The sequence below is a fragment of the Rattus norvegicus genome, chromosome 9 (genome assembly GCF_036323735.1).
Source record: "Rattus norvegicus strain BN/NHsdMcwi chromosome 9, GRCr8, whole genome shotgun sequence".
NCBI classification, from domain to species: domain Eukaryota; kingdom Metazoa; phylum Chordata; class Mammalia; order Rodentia; family Muridae; genus Rattus; species Rattus norvegicus.
The window spans coordinates 53,734,271-53,750,714 of NC_086027.1; the positions used below are offsets into that span (position 1 = coordinate 53,734,271).

At 38.0% G+C, this 16,444-nt stretch overlaps 2 protein-coding genes across 21 annotated transcripts in view; both read right to left on the reverse strand.

Moving 5' to 3' along the window:
• Positions 1-1,241: 1,241 nt before the first annotated feature.
• Tex30 (testis expressed 30) lies at positions 1,242-10,402 on the reverse strand. Of its 18 annotated transcripts, none has more exons than XM_039083270.2 (6): positions 9,878-10,402; positions 6,728-6,815; positions 6,054-6,284; positions 3,354-3,405; positions 2,696-2,901; positions 1,242-1,681 (listed from the first exon to the last, which is right to left on the reverse strand). In XM_039083270.2, the coding sequence occupies exons 2-6, from the start codon at positions 6,740-6,742 to the stop codon at positions 1,502-1,504; spliced, it is 684 nt and encodes a 227-aa protein (XP_038939198.1). In that variant the 5' UTR covers positions 6,743-6,815; positions 9,878-10,402; the 3' UTR covers positions 1,242-1,501. The 18 variants fall into 18 exon arrangements, with proteins under 18 accessions (XP_038939198.1, XP_038939195.1, XP_038939197.1 ...); XM_039083267.2 differs by having other exon boundaries at positions 6,728-6,801; positions 9,800-10,402; XM_039083269.2 differs by having other exon boundaries at positions 9,800-10,402.
• Positions 10,403-14,213: 3,811 nt separating this feature from the next.
• Positions 14,214-16,444, reverse strand: part of Poglut2 (protein O-glucosyltransferase 2) — a 52,970-nt gene continuing 50,739 nt past the window's right edge. For 2 of the 3 annotated variants that reach the window (XM_063267167.1, XM_063267166.1), the window contains exons 10-11: positions 15,064-15,171; positions 14,216-14,431 (exon numbers count right to left, since the gene is read on the reverse strand). In XM_063267167.1, the coding sequence (XP_063123237.1) occupies positions 14,414-14,431; positions 15,064-15,171 (126 nt within the window). In that variant the 3' untranslated portion in view covers positions 14,216-14,413. Of the gene's footprint in view, positions 14,432-15,063; positions 15,172-16,444 lie in introns of all 3 variants that reach the window. The other variant, NM_001277228.1, reaches the window with a different exon arrangement.

Below are 16,444 nucleotides of genomic sequence, written 5' to 3' on the forward strand. Positions count from 1 at the left end.
TTATAGAAACCAGGACTACCAGGCCAGGGATGGCACCATCCACATAGTTTACCTTTACAGTTTGTTCAGTTTAAAAATTTTACAGCCTCACTACTGATCTTATAAACCTACTTTATCATTATACTTCTATATGCTGATGATTTCCAAGTTTCCTTTTCTACTGTCATTTCTCCCTTTTTGTTTTGTTGTTGTTTGCCTTTGTTTCTTTGGCTTACAATGTTTTAACACCTATATTTTTTAAATTTTCAATATTCTGTTTACACATTTAAAAAGTTTTATCTTGTTCAGGAAATGAGTCAATCAAAAAGTATTATATACAGTGATAAAAAAGTTTGAAATTATCATTATACATTTTCTACTATAATATAAATGATCTAAACAGTTACCCAGGATTTTACTTATGCTATATCTAAGGTGGAAAAAAGTAGTAACTAAAATTGATCTACTCCACCAGGGTGGGAGGAATGAAGGACTTCAAAGATACCTGACATCTTGAAGCTTAGTGCCTAGAGCAGTAAGGTAAGTTACTGATAGAATTTAGCATAGAACCAGTCCTCATTTAAAATTTTTTTTGGAAAACTTAATACTGAAACTTTACCTAATAGACATTAAGACACATTTTATGAATGAAAGCTGCTACTTCACTCTTAAAAACATTCACGGTTGTTTGAAATGCACCTCTATGACCTCTCCACTGTTTAACTGTGTTGAGTCCAGGGTTTGAAGTTACAAGTTTGAACAATCAACCCAACACTATCCCTTTCACTTTATGTGTGCACATGAGTATAAACATGGCGTCCCCAGGTAGATGCATTTGTGCTCTCCTTATCTCTAAGGCACTGGCTCTGAAGTTAGAACACTGATCTGGCCAGACTGGCTGGCCAGCAAACCCCAGTGCTGGGTTTACAGGGCACGCTGATGTACCCACTTCTTTACATTGGTACTGGGGACTGAACTCAAGGGCTAGCAAGATGCTAAGGAGAAGGGCACTGGCCAACAAGCTGGACATTAGAGAACCAACTGTCCCAAGTTGATTTTGACCTCTGCACATATCGCACCATTCCAAAATAAATAAAAGGAAACCTTTACAAAATTTAAGTCCTGACGTTTGCATAACAAGCTTTTTACAACTGAGGCATCTTGCCAGCACTTTGTCCTCTTTTTAAAAGGTGATACTACTTCTCAAAATTAAGCATTTTGTTATGTTATCTGCATTTCAGAGTAAAACAAAGGCACCAATGTAACAAAATGCAAATGTTTAATTTTTCAAAACTTAACTATACTAATAAAAATAAATTATAGACAACCTTCAATATTTGTACATTATCTTCATATAACTGTAACAGTGCTTTCAAAAGACATCTTGTAAAGGATATTTTCACGATACAATGTTTCAAAAATAGGGCAACATTAAAGAACATTAGTCTGAAATACATCTCACAATGCTGAGAGGTGTACTTTATCAAATTAACCAACCGTACTTTTATTCAAAACATGGCTTTTAATGACATTTCTTGTCCATTTCAGTGATTTCTTGGATCCAAAACAAGATTTGAGTGTTTATTTCTTTGAATACATCATTTGTTGACCGTCCTTTCACTGCCATAGAATGATTTGCCTTCTCAATCCAATGAATTTTACTGGGGGCTTGCATTTTCTGTGCTACTTTCTCCAACAAGTTCTAGACAGGAAAGAGAAGAGGATATTAGAGTCTATTGGGGCCTGGAGAGATGGCTCAGAGGTCAAGAGCACTGGCTGCTCTTCCAGAGGTCCTGAGTTCAATTCCTAGCAACCACATGGTGGCTCACAACCATCTGTACTGGAATCCAATATTCTCTTCTGGTGTGTCTGAAGACAGCTACAGTGTACTCATATACATAAAATAACTCATATACATAAAATAAATAAATATATCTTTCAAAAAATAGTCTATTGATATTTAGTAAAAGATTATGTTTCCTTATCTCTATTGGACTGACAGTCACTCAAGAGTTTCCATTAAATACCTGCTCTACAGGCAACTTTATAGACAATGGAGTATATAATGAAACATCAATAGCAAAGTCAGTTCACTTCTTTAATGCGATCACATCATAGAATACACCAAACATTTGCTGGCAAAAAAGGTTAAGAAGATTCAAGTTACTAAAAAAAGTTTTTTTTTTTTTTTAAACAAAACTTATTTTTCCAAGGAAATTGCAGCTTTCCAAGGCAATCAGTAGTTTCCCATTTGGCTAATATTCAGCAATCTATGAATGCTGTCAAAGCTCACTTTGGATTTAATAACAACCTACCTAAAATTTAAAACAATAAGGCAAATGTATATCCTAATATCTCCTTAAGTCTTAACAATTAGATATTAATTCTTCAAATAAAGGACTAAACCTATTTATCAAATCCCTTTGGGGAGATGCATTTTGTTAGTATGTTTTTACTTTTCTGTACTCCAAAGAGCAGACAAATGAACACTTTTTTGTTTTTGTTTTTTGAAAAAGAGTGGATGTGACCCTGGCTGTCCTGGAACTCCTTATACATAGAACCAAGCTGGTCTTGAACTCACAGAAATCCATCAGCCTCTGTCTTCTGAGTGTTGGGGTTAAAGGATGGGTACCACATCCAGAGGTTAAATGTGGCAGGTAATAGTCTTGCCCCTAATACGTTTCTTTCACTCATACACATATAGAGTCCAATTCACCTTTTCACACATTTCATCTGCTGAGCCTGACACAAACAGTACAGGATCCTTTATGCGAAAGAGATCTTCATCTCTGAGTTTATGCTGCTGCTTTGGATGGTGCAGTGGGTAAGAAATACAAATGAGACCTCGAACAAAATCATCGGCATCGTCTAGCTCAGTATGACACATTACAGAAGCAGCTGCTCTTGAGCCCATTGAACGACCTAAAACCAAGTAAACTCAATTAGAAATATAAACATTTACATACAACAGTAATGGTGGTATGATAAAATTAGATTTGCTGTTCTTCATATTTATGAAGAAAAAAAATCACAATTCAAAAGGTGGGTCAACCAACAAATTCCAATGGTCTTAATGGAAAACTACAGTTTTATTAAAAGCTAAAAACTGATTTAGTTTAGGCAACATTTTAAAAAGAAGCAATTCTTTTTCTCAATACTTAAAAGAGTGAAGAAATTTTTTTTCAATGAATCAACTTTAAGAGTAATAAAATGCTATAAAATAAAAGGAGCTTTATAAAACACAAATGCTTTAAATCTGCTTTATGCATACTTTATAATAAAGTATCAAGGTTATGTATCAAAACAAAATAACTATTAAATTAACTTCCTGTTATCAGTTTTAATATTATAGTACAATTTATACTGAAGCTTACCTCCAAGAAAAACACCTGCAAGTTTGTATTCTCCGGAGGTCTTCAGGTAATTCTAGGTAAATCAACCCAAAAAAGAAAAAAAATTATCGATTCCTCTCATATATCACCAGATAGTCTTACTATTACTGATATATAAAAAAATTTATGTAAAGACAACTGTATAGATTCTTACATTTTTTTCTTCTTCTGGTCATATATTCACTATTAATCCTTATGTTGGTTATTATGTCAGGGCAAAATAAATTTGCCTTTATAAAAATATTCAAACAGTATACTATTGGTATACAATCCAAGAATGGAGTCATGTGAGAAAACTCTCAGAAAACAAGAGTCTTGTGATCTCAGTTTCTTCAAACCAGAATTATTTTTGGAATGTGCTTTTATGCTCCTCCTCGGTATAGTAGATAGGAGTGAGTTTACTTAAGCAATTAGCCATGTACCTCTACAGAAAAACATGTTTTTGCCATGTATAGCTTTGTCCTTGTGATTGAACACCTTATTCGTGCGATTCTTCTTAATCCTCAAACTATCAACTGCCTGATGCTCTAAGTAAAGTTGGTTATCGCATGAAACTTTAGTCTCCCTAATTTAGTTCCCACTGCCTCTAGAGTGGTAAATGGCACCAGGGACCTGAAGTCTATGAGGTAAAACAGTGGAGACCCTCACAGGAGGAGGTTAGCATAACAGCACAGAAAACAGGGAAAGTTTGCCTTATGTTAAGGAGCCTGTGCTTAATATCTTAAAGAAAGGAGGAGCCTAAGTATCAAAATCAGAATTACTAGATTGCTTGCAAGTTGTTTATAATCACAATCCCTGGTTTCCAGAGGAAAGGACTTAGATGGAGTATGGGAGGGTCTAAAAAAGATTGAAAAAGCATATAAACACAGGGAAAAGATCCTTGTTCAATTTTGGGTCACTTGGGCATTGATTCAAATTGTTACTAAAATACTTAAGGATGATAAAGAGGATATTAATTACGACAAAGAGATGGCTGATGTCTTGAATGAATGTAAACTGGATAACCAAACCTTAAAATTGATAAAAGAGGAGAAAAGAAAAAGGTTTTCCTTGTGGAAGCAAAATTGAAAATTATAAAGTGACACGAACTAGGCCAGTGAGGGTTCCCTCAGCTCCCTTACTGGAGCTTCCTTTAAATACATATCCTCCATTGCCTGAAAAATTTACAACCCAGGCAAGCTAGAGCATGGCTGGAAAAAGTACTTCATGTACCCATCTCTCCCTGTGAGATGTGCTCTCCCACACCTCATGAGCTGTGCTTGGTATTTCCCGTACAATTTCAGCAAAATCAAAATGTTTTTCTAATTATGTACTAACCAATCTATTTAAAATTCTAGGACAAAAGACAATGTTGGACAGTCCTTTCACAATATTTTGAGTGGCAAAGGGAGAATTTGAATCCAGACTAAAATAACCATTTGTGTCTTAAGTGTACCTTTTGCTGCCTTTAACATTGTACTCACTAAATGGTCTCCTATAGGTATTAGAGCACAGAGGATAAACCTTTGGAATGGATTTATTTACACAACAAAGGCCATAAGATACTGTTTACTTTACTGTTCTTGTTAATGAGGGAAAGACCCGATGTCAGCAGTTAATTATATGGATCTCTTTTTTAAGCTATTCTCTATAATTTTCTGATCAATATAATAATTTAATTAATAGTACCAGACCTGGTTTGGATCTCTTTTCTTGGTGGCAGAGTATTAATTATAATTTGCTTGCATATGGGAATCTCACTAATTAAATGATATTAGATTTTTCTAAAACATTTCAAATCAAAACCACTTTGGAGGTCCTGCTATTAAAAATCAAAATGGGGAAATGTCAGAATACAGTCCAAGGATGGAATCATGTGACAATTCTGAGTACTTGTGAGAAAACTACAAGAAAACAAGATAAGAGTCTTGTGACTGAGTTTCTTCAAAAAACTGTTGGAATGTGCTTTTATGTATTATTCCCAGGTCTGGTAGACAGAGAAGTGACATCATTTCAGCTTTTGGTATCCATATGCTTCTATGAAAAACGGATTTTTGCCATGTGTAGGTTGTCCTTGTTATTGAATATCTTAATCATGTGATGCTTCTTAACTCTTAAGAGTAGAAACTTAAGAGTATACACTCTAAATAAGGTTGGCTATTGCATGAGACTTTAGTCTGCCTCATTTTTAGGCTCTTCTCTCCCAGTTTCACACCACCAACTAAAGAGATAAAACGGTAAACCTGATGAATGACAAATTATCTTTTTAAAGCTGGAAATCGCAAATTTGATGAAAATAGTACCTAACGAAAATATTTTAAAGGAATTTCAGCATTGTCCTTTTCCCAGGACTTGTAAGTCACGCTTATAAACAACATATAAAGGTGGTATATTTGTAATATGCATATTATAGCTTGTTTATTCCTCTAGGTTGCCAAAACTATATTCTAAAGTTATATTATTTTAGTGAGTTTCTTGAGCAGCAGCATGAAAGAACACTTACGATGTCAACATTCATCTCCACAAAAACAAATTGATGATAAAAAAAGAAATATGAACATTAAATAACCTCATGTACTGCCGAGTTTCCAAGGATACTCATTAAGGTATTTCTATCTAAAAGTTAAATAAGACAACAAAATATCTTAAATTTATGAAGAATTTTAATCAGAACCTGATTATAGGTGAATGTATTGTTCTTACCAAAACTGCTTTATATGCCTTAATTCTATGTACAATATTAAGGCCTTTGCAAGTAAATCTCAGGCAAAAAAACCCGTGAGATGCAAGATGGGATGCCAGTGACATCAAATGAGGAAGATTCATATCTCCTGATGCTCCATGTGTAAGAATTATTCCATATGCTATGTTCTTGTTAGGTACCAAACAAACGGCATCCAGTAATTTATTTCCAAAAGGTATTTTTAATTTAACCTAAAATTTGAAAGAATAAAAGTATCAAAATTATTTCCTTGACTATTTAAACACCTGAATAAATATACATATTTGTTCTGTAGGACTTATATCTAAATGCATGGCCTCAAAACAAGTCATATTTATAGTATTTAAGAAATAGTTACTGTCATGTGCTTTAAGTGTTAATGTATTAACTCACTGTAAGCATTCCTTATAATTCTATGAGGCAATTACTATTATTCGTACTTTACGGATAAGGTACAGCAGATTAAGTAATTGTTCAAGGTGACATAGCTTTAGCTAAGAATCAAAAGTCAGGTTCTTCACCCTGCACTTCTAATTCTGTACTGCCTCTACTATGCAAACTGAAAACAAGGCTATTATATAGAAGTGGTGATTAACCCATTCTCCTACCTCACCCAAAAGTTGACCAGAAGACACCGAATATATGGAAATCTTACCTCTGTGTGACTCATTTTCACTGTTGAATAATAAACACAAGGTGCATTACATCTGAGAAGCAAAGGGCATCTCCCTGAAAAGAAGATTCTGTTGTAAAAGGTGAGTTGTCAGACACGGATATGACCCCAAAACTATGAATGAGCATGTTCAAAAGCTGAAATAAACACAACTACCAACTAGCTCTTTACACACTGGTACTCTGTACTTATTTATTACTCAATCATACATTACTGTCAAGATTTTTATGAGCACTCAAAACTAATTATAGGAGCTATCAGATAAATATAAGATAAACCAAATTTGATACTTTGATACAGAGGCTTTAAAGTAATTCTTTCCAAAACAGGATACTGTACCTTTACAAATATATTTTTGAAATATATTTATGAGTCTTCATTCTTAACCACCCCAACTTAATTTCTATATCTACTAAATAATTTTCTTCATCATTCCTTTTTTGATACAATTTCAATTTAAGTTTCCTGAAGCTATTAAATAATTTTCATCATTTCGTTTTCTCCCTTTCATATAACAGAAGTCCTTGTCATGTGATCCTATTGACTCTGGGTTTGACTACTGGAACATTTCAAAGTGTTACTTCTGAGGTAAGCTGTGGCAGATTCCTAGAAATTTTGAACTGATTTTCACCCTGAACCACAGAGAAAATCCATTGCAGGATTTTTTTCAGTTTCAGCCAGAATCCCATAATGAAGACAGTTTGAGAAAATTTAAAGCCAAATTAAAGCCTAGAACTCAGTCTAAGTCACAACTGATCTGAAGAACCATAAGCAAGAAAAGCCACTGTAATTTTTGCAATCCCTTTTTATTGTGAGAACTTTCATTTTTCAGCATATCACTGCCATGAGAATTTCTATTATCTATATGCCTTTATTGGCATTTGTTAATTCAGTAGGTAACAGTAACATGGTTCAAAGCTCAAAAAGATACCAAGAATATATTACATTGTCTCAGTTCACTTTTGCCTTGCATTTGGAACACTTCTCAAGGCAACCAGTATTACTTGTTTTTTAGTAGATATACTTACAGGTGTGTAGGTACATTTGTAAAAAAAAAAAAAAAAAAAATCATGGGAAAGGAAATGTTGCATCAAATAATCTGTAATTTTAAAAACTAATTTTCATTTAAGAAGAGGCAACACATATATCTATTATTTTTTGTGCTGTATGTACATATGTGCAAATGAACGTGTGTGTGTGCGTGTGTGCGCGTGCCCTACGTGTGGAGGTCAGAGATGAACATCAGGTGTCTTCCTTTATCACTCTTGTTTATTATAACAGGGTCTCTCGCTGAACTGAACTTGGAGCTTAACAATTTGAGTAAGCTGGCTGGCCAGCCAATACGACTTCCCTATCCTATCTGCCTATTTGGGCTCCCTGAGTCTAGGCCTGGCTTTTAAATGAATGCTGACGATCCAAAGACAAGATCCCCAGCTTTTACAACAGCTACTTTCTCAGCTAAAGCATTTCCCCAGGTCCTAGTACAAAATTCCAAAAAAAAAAGATGTAAATAGTGAGGTCCTGTCACAAGTCCTTTAGTATTAAATTCCACTGACTGACTTGTGTGTATATGTGTGTTTCCTCTGTCCTGTCATCCCGCCCCGACCCTGTTGAGTCTGGAGGTTATTAATCTAGCTATCAACGTTTTGGAAGCTGAAAGAGAAGTGAATGAAGGAATTATGACTTTAGGGCTCTTATTTTCATATGTGTATTCTTACAATTAACAGCTGTGGCTCCTTCAGTTTTTTTTTTTTTTTTTTTAATTTGTCAAAATAAGCCCCTTTCTGATCTTTTAAACTTGGGGAACACAATCACTCAAGAGAGTGAAATGGGGAGACTAGTGGAAATATCCTACAGCTTCCTTAAAAAAACTTGTGTCTCCCACCTCTATTCACATCGATGCACTATCCCTTCCAGTTCCAACTATATTAAATACTGCCAGTTTTTGTGCGCTCCAAGGCTATAATTTATTCGGACTAGTTTTATTGTTCTCCCTTGCTGGTTTAGCCGCTGCTTTTTAAGAGTTCATTATTCAACTGTTAATATTTCTAAGGTCTCTTTCCTGGCCCTGGTAAAAACCAGGTTGGGTGGGGCATGACTATAATCTCGGGATTTGAAAGACAGAAAGGAGAATCACTGCAAGTTTGAGACCAGCCTGTGCAAGATCCTGTCTCAAAAACAAAACAAAACAAAACAGAAAACAAACAAACAAACAAACAACCCATAAAGAACCCTTCCCTGTAATTCTAATGGGGTTTTGGAAAACAGTCCAATTAGATACATGTTTTAAAGTTAATATCAACCTGGGAAACTCTTCTAGATTAACCTGGGATTTTTAAGGAAAACTTGGCTCTTCTCCAGACTTCATTATGAACTTGATTTAGACTGCTTCAGTAACACCGAAATGTCCCATATGGTAAAAGCTCAAAGCAACTGATATCTCGGGCTCCCCCCTCCCTTAGGAAAGGGAGGGCCGAAGCCTCTGGCTCGGCCTCAATGTCTTCCCCAGCAGATGGAGAACACTGCACCAACTCCGAAGAAGCAAGGTGTTTTGTGATGACACAAAACAAACATAGCTGAGTCGGTACTGAGTTCAAACGTCGTGGACAACCAAGCGTAGAGTTCAGCAGGAAGGGGACACTTTACTCAAAAGGTAGTGTTTTACGGTCGTAGCTTCCTTCCACTAAGCTCCCCAAAACGCCACGGCCACCCGACTTCAAGTTTAAAAAAATGTATATTAACTTATTGTCTGTTACAGCTGCAGCACTATTTAGGCTGTCACCACGCGAACAAAACCCAATTCTAGTAATGCCGGGATCCACCAACCAAACGACCAAAAAATCCAAACCCGAGGTTAGAGGTCGACGGGAACCGTCGTTTATTCACTCAACGAACGCGCGTGTCCTGGGCCGGGCAGCCGCCTGGGTGGTGAACCTCTCGTCTGGAAGGAGGCTTCGCTCTCCTCAGCCCGGACAGTTCAACGAGAGTCGCCGCGGCCCGGCTCCACCTGCCCACAGAACCAAACCAGTGTCCACCCTCCCCGGCAAAACAGACCATCGGCTGCTCCACGTCCGCAGAGAGCTTCCACAGACGCCTCAGGCGGAGACCGACAGCCCCGGAGGAGCTGCCCACCTGGTTCGGCACCGCCGCTCCACTTCCCGCCGCCGCCGCCGCCGCCGCCGCGCTTACCAGCGAACGCACGAGTGACCGCCAGCGCCCAACCGCCCTCACTCTCTTCAGGGAGCTAACTAACACGCTCGAAGCGACCGCCTAGCCGCCCCCTTCAGCGCGGCCCGCTACTGCGCTGGCGCACGCAGGCTTCCTCCCCTGCTCGTGGGGCGCGCCGCGGGGCTCGCCGGGAAGGAGAGTTTTCCGCTGGTTTTAGCTCGGCCCCGCCTTTCGCGGGCGCTTGGTGGCTGTAATCCTGGTGCTAGAGTCTGTACGCTTGTACAGCCGAGCGCGGGAAAGACGTTCATGTCCACTTCCGGTCCGGACGTCCCTTCAGAAGACATGGAGTCAAGCCTGACAGCCCCTCCCTCACATACCGCAGTGAATTCTTTATCCCCTTGCATTTCAGGCGCGTACAGTCCAGTGCCTCATGGGCACAAGACAGCTATGCATGCAACCCCGAACAAAATTGCACTTAAAACATTCTCTACCTCTCCCCTCTCCCGCTCTGGTCTCATCCTATCTCCGCGTCCCCCCCAGCCCACCCCCAGATTCCATCCATCCATCAAAAGTATGCCTTTTGGCAACTTGACCTCGTGATTCCCTGTGAGCTCTGTATGCCAAAATAGAGTCTAAAGACGGGATGCTTCTCACCTGTGCCAGGCTAGGTTAAGCCTCCCACATTATCATTGCCTGTTTTGTCTACTCGTCACCTAAAAGGTGGGTTGCTAGCATCCTTGTGCCCATCACTTCCTTTGGATGACCCTGAGGATATATAGGACCCATCCACTCAGTCCCACCCAAAGACTCTTCGAACCTCCCTCTTTAGAGTCAAATAATCAGAATTTCCTCCTGTTCTTACAGGTGCTTTGCCGCTTCACCCCAATCCTACCAAGCAGGCCCTTTGGCATAGGTTTGACTCTTCCAGTTGCTCAGATTGCAGCTTTTACTTAGGAAAGTTATTTTGTATGAGAGAGAGAGGGAGGGAGGAAGGGAGGGAGGGAGGGAGGGAGGGAGGGAGGGAGGGAGGGAGGGAGGGAGGGAGGGAGGGAGAGATTGTTTTTCAGTTTTGACTGAATCTCCTGATTAGGATAACTCGTGGCAAATGTTTGATGAATGAATTAAATCCCCCTTATGCACTTGTTACCTGCCCTCTTTTCTGACACAGTACATATTAAGAAACAATTAGGGGAAAGCCATTATCAGAAGTGCTTTCTCAAGTTAGTCTTAACATTTTAAATTAACACTTCCTTATTGTCTGTTAAGCTGTCTTCTCTCCCTCCTCTGCCCTTTTTCTTCCTTCCTCTCTGAGTTCTTGAGTGTCCTACAGTGTCAAAAACCAGGAGCCACCACTGAGATGTTGCCAGGCAAAAATTTTAGTTTTATAGCCAGACCAGACTTACACTCTCCTCAGGAGTAGGAGAATGAAAGCAGCCCAGACCAGAAACTGAGGCCTTTTTACGGCAAATAAGCAAGTGTTTTAAAAAAGACAGACAAAAAAACCTACAAACAAAAAACCTAACAAAACAAAACAAAAAGCAAACATGGAATTTTGGTGTTATTTTTATGATCATAGAAAAGGTACACACTGAGTAGACAGCTAACATACCATGAAACATTTTATGGTCATCAATTCTTGGAACAATGGAAACAATTTACAATGGGTTATTCACAGGATTATTGCAGAAGAACATTAAAACAACAACAAAACCGACTAACCAACCAAAAAAATAATCAAGGTGACCTCCAGACATGGATATGCTCAAAGTCTAACACTGTTTAGTTGAAAAAAGAAATGGAGTCATCTGTCCCTTAATGGAGGGATGGAGTCCATATTCCCACTGTCCACTCTACCACTAGCATACATTGCTAGCTCATGTCTGCTACTTTTTCTAACTTTTATTTATTCATATATCCTAAGTTTCAATTTCTAGTAATTGTACAATCATTTGCAGCCATCACCAAATTCTTAGGCCATCTTATGATTTCTAGAAGAAACTTGTCATTCCCTTTCCTACCTTTTAACACCAGACCACCACTAACATGATTTGTGTTTATGCCTTTTTTAGTTTATACAAATGGAGCCACAGAATAAGATCTTTGATCTGTCATCTTGCACTTGGAATGTGCAAGTGTATGTTGCTGCTTCCTCTCAAATGTCTGTCACTCAATCCTATTAAACAGTTTTATGTATCCATCTACCAGTCTGTGGACATTTGGCTTACTGTGAATCATATTGCTACAGCGTTCAGATAGACAGCAGTGCTTTGGTGAGAGAAGCAGGGGGAGATTAAGACATTAAGCTGAAGGCTAGGAAGATAGAGGGTTCACAAGGCAAGAAATGTTAAAAATGTACCCTTAGAAGAAAAAAGAGGCAAGGATACCCCCACCCAATACATCCTAAGGATTCAGCCCTGCTAAATGTCTTAACATTAATTAATCCAGGTAAGTTGAGTTCAGATTATGACTTCTAGGATTGTAATATTTGTCCTGTTTTAGATGACTAAGTATGTGATAGTTATTTTCACAGATGTAATAGGAAACTAATATAAAACTCATATTTATGAACCCAAATTTGAGTTCTACATGTACTGGACTGTAATTGTTTTTGATGATTTCAACCACTTAAAATGTTAAAATTATACTTAGTTTCAAGGTTGTACAAATGTGTGGTGGGTAAGATTTGGCCTGTGGGTTGTAGTTTAAAATGCCCTAAATCAAGGCCTGGTATGGTGTCCCAGTCCTTTAATCCCAGCACTTAGAAGGCAGAGGAAGGTAGAACAATGAATTTGAAGCCAGCATGCTCTACATAGAGAGTTCCAGGCCAACCATGATTACCTAGTAAGACCATGTTAAAAAAAAAAAAAAAAAGAAGAAACAAAATACAAAACTATTAAATGACCACATTGCATAAAATTCTGAAGAAGTAAAACATGCAAAAAATGCCATGCCCAAATTAAACAATACATAATTTGCAAGGCTTTTTACATTGTTTCAAAATTAAAATTTTGTAAGTACAATCACTATAAATGAATGCAACAAAAGCAGAAAAAGAAAATGTAAACAGTTCCAATAGATATCTGAAAAAACAATGGCTATTTAAAGCTCTTGTTATGGTTAAGCTTTTAAAAATTAGTATTAGAAGATTTTAGTATTTTAACAGTGGCTTATCATAAGCTAAACCAACAGTCCATCTCTGATTTGCATATTTAGATTAGTGAAGTAGGCACCGGTGCCTGTGATGCTAATTTTAGCCACAACCCATACTTATTTTGATTCCCAAGTTTTCATGCTTTTTCCAGAAAAGACAAAAATTATCTCCTGCTCTATCTTTGGAGCTTACTACTATAACTGAGTGCGCATTATGTATTCAATATTTATTGTATGAATTCCCACTAATAATGGTTCACTTGGTTGGGCCAAACCCAATGTAAGGTCAAACATTTTGGATGTTTCGGCCAGGGTTTTTTTCAATGAGATTAACATTTAAATCAGTGAACTTGGAGTAAAGTAGATTGACTGATGTGAGTGGGTTTTATCTAATTAGAGGAGAAACTTGAGTGGTAGGACTAAATGCATGTACTAGCATGCCTGGCCCCCAGCTAGTTCTTCAATTGCATTTTCAAGGTAACTGTCATAATAATGACCCATTTAAAATCTGTTGTCCCTTCCATGTTCAGGCAAGCATGTTAGACCCAAATAAGAATCATCTTTGTAGTCAAGATGCTCAAGGTCTGAGGAGTAAGGGAGTCTACAGGCAACTACTCTGAAGTGTGGTGACTACACAGTAGGAAGTCAGAGGTGTTATGCTCCTGACGTGAGCTAGACAAAGCAGAGTGGATCCTGGCTTCCACATAAAGGGAAAAACAAATGCCAGGGCAGGAAGGACAAGCAGTGGAAGGACAGTGACAGGATTCATACTAAGTGGTAATAGATTTGACTCACAACAGAGGCGGAGGCCAGATAAAGGCAGCTTTTGCATGTTTTATTAGAACGAGGTTTGGCAGAGACTCAGTGAATAGTTATTCCAAAAGAAAAACGGCTTAAAGGAGACAGCCATTTGCATTTTAAAACAGAGTCTTACTGTCTTCCAACTTACTTAACGCAGCTCAAACTGGTCTTGAACTCATAGAATCCTCCTGTCTCATTATCTGAAGTGCTGAAATTATAGGCATGAACCTCCACAAGAGGCTGGGTTTGTTTTGGTTTTGGAGGTCCGTTTGAATCAGAGCACTTGCCAGAATCAAGGACCTAGATTCTCCTATTTCTATTCACAGATAATAACTGTAACAAAACAGAATCTTAAAATAAAGCCAGTTTTATTATAAAAACTTTAAAATGTGATGTAAAAGACAGTCATGGGAACACTGTATAAGAAGAAATACTGTGAGGAAGTAAATGGTCACAAGTAAATTTTACATTGTCCGTGAAGTTTAAAAATAATCTTTATAGTAAAGTGTCTTCAGAGCACCATCATTTGAACAGAAGATATTTTACATATCAGAGTTCATCTTTGGCCTGTAATTAGGAAGAAAAATGTTAAGAGCCCTAAAATATCTTAGGAAGCAAGAATGCTCATACCAGATAAAATCCAAGTTTCTTCTAGGTGCTCTAAATGCTCAGGACTATTTCTGGAGGAACAGAATCACCCAGGTATAAAATCACCTGCTTAACGTTATATCCGGAGATCTGTGTCACCATTACACCCTGTGTTATGGGTGGGTACGTGTGACGGAATGGAGTGGACAGGAAACAAGATCTGCCACTCTCACTCTCACTCCAGTGCTTAGTGGGAGACACTGATTTGGTACCCACTCTCTCGAAACCATGAAGGGATATAAGGGAAATGGAACTGCCCCGTATTAGAAGCCACAAGTATATTTATTCCATTTCTTATTGGCTCTTGCGACTTCATGAGTCTTACATCACAGAAAGGGATTAGCAGAGATGCTGTACCCTTTATGGCTATGGTAGACCATTTCTCAAAACAGACAAACCTACGAACAACCAAAATTCCTATTTACCGACTGTCCAGGTGTACAAAGTCTAACCAAGCAACCCACATTTTAACTAGCATTCAGAATTCCTTCATCTTTCACAGACAGGCTGGTTCTTTCACACCAGTAGAGCCAGAAAGGGAGTCTTGTTACCTTTTTCCTATGGCATGTGCAAGGGAAGAGGTCATCCTCAGACTGTGGCTCTACCCTCTTCATACCCTCTCGAATTTGAGGCTCACTCACTTGTAAATTGGCATAGCCCTGTTAAACATCAATGCAAAAGCATTTCTTAAGCAGCTTTTTAAATATACTCACCAAATGAGACAAGCTGGAAATTATAAGGAAAGCATTCATTTAGTATATATGTACCTAACAGTGACCCACAGTGTCCTCCATATCCATTTTAAATGTTCAATACTGTTTGCTCTGTGAACACTGGCTACTGATTCCTAATATACCCCTCATTAGTCTACTCACGTGTATGTGTGTAATGTATATGTTGGTGTAGGAAGACCAGAGTCGGATAACATATGCCTTCCTAAGCTACTTTACATATTATTTTTAGAGGCAGGGTCTCTCTCACTGAACCTGGAGCCCACAGACTGACTAGATTGGCTGGCTACCAGCCTGAGAAATTCTCTTGTCTTTGATTCCTAGTGCTGGGATTATAGATAAATTTTGACACAAATGGATCTTCACAGGGTGCTAGGTATCCTAACTAGTCTCTTTATGCTTGTAAAGCAAGCACTTGATCCACTGAGCTATCTGCTTGGCCCTGTCTGTCTTTGTATTTTTGAGACAGGCTGTCACTACAGTTGGCCTAGTGATATGTAGATCACACTAGGACCAAACTTGTAGTAATTTGTGAGGTGTCTTACATGGGTGATAGGGACTGAATTTAGGTTTTTTGCAAGAATAGTGTGTGCTTTTAACTGGTGAGCAAATTTATATGATTAAATATTTCCTTCTGTTTTAAGTGTAAATAATATTACACGGAATCCTCCCAAGAAGGAGAATAGAACCTGTTTCTTCCTTCCCCACTAAGGCTGCACAAACTCTGAATCATTACCTTTCTTGATTATATTCTGATTCTGCAAATGGGCACTGTGCTAGGTATGGATGCTGCCCATTAGCTAAATAAATGACACAACCCACTGGATATTTAGATGTCCAGACAGTAATCCCCCTAGGCTAGTTGACTCATTTTATATAGCCCACTCTCTGTATCCCTTTACCACCTTCTAGGAAAGACCATAAAATAGACCAGTACAAATCAGAGACAGACCAACTTGGCTCTGTAACGGAGCTATGGTATTTGATATCTGTAAGTCTGAGGCAAGAATCTATTATTACTATCAAATATCTTGTTTATACATTCTTTTTTAAGGAAGAGAATATTAAATTATCGGATATGTTGTGATTACAATGTATACGTTCTTGGTCCAGGAAAATAAGTTTCAAAAAGTGGTAAGAGTTATTTGTGACAAAAGAGGAGGATTCTACTTTGTACTTTGTTTAATTAAAACTTTTTTCA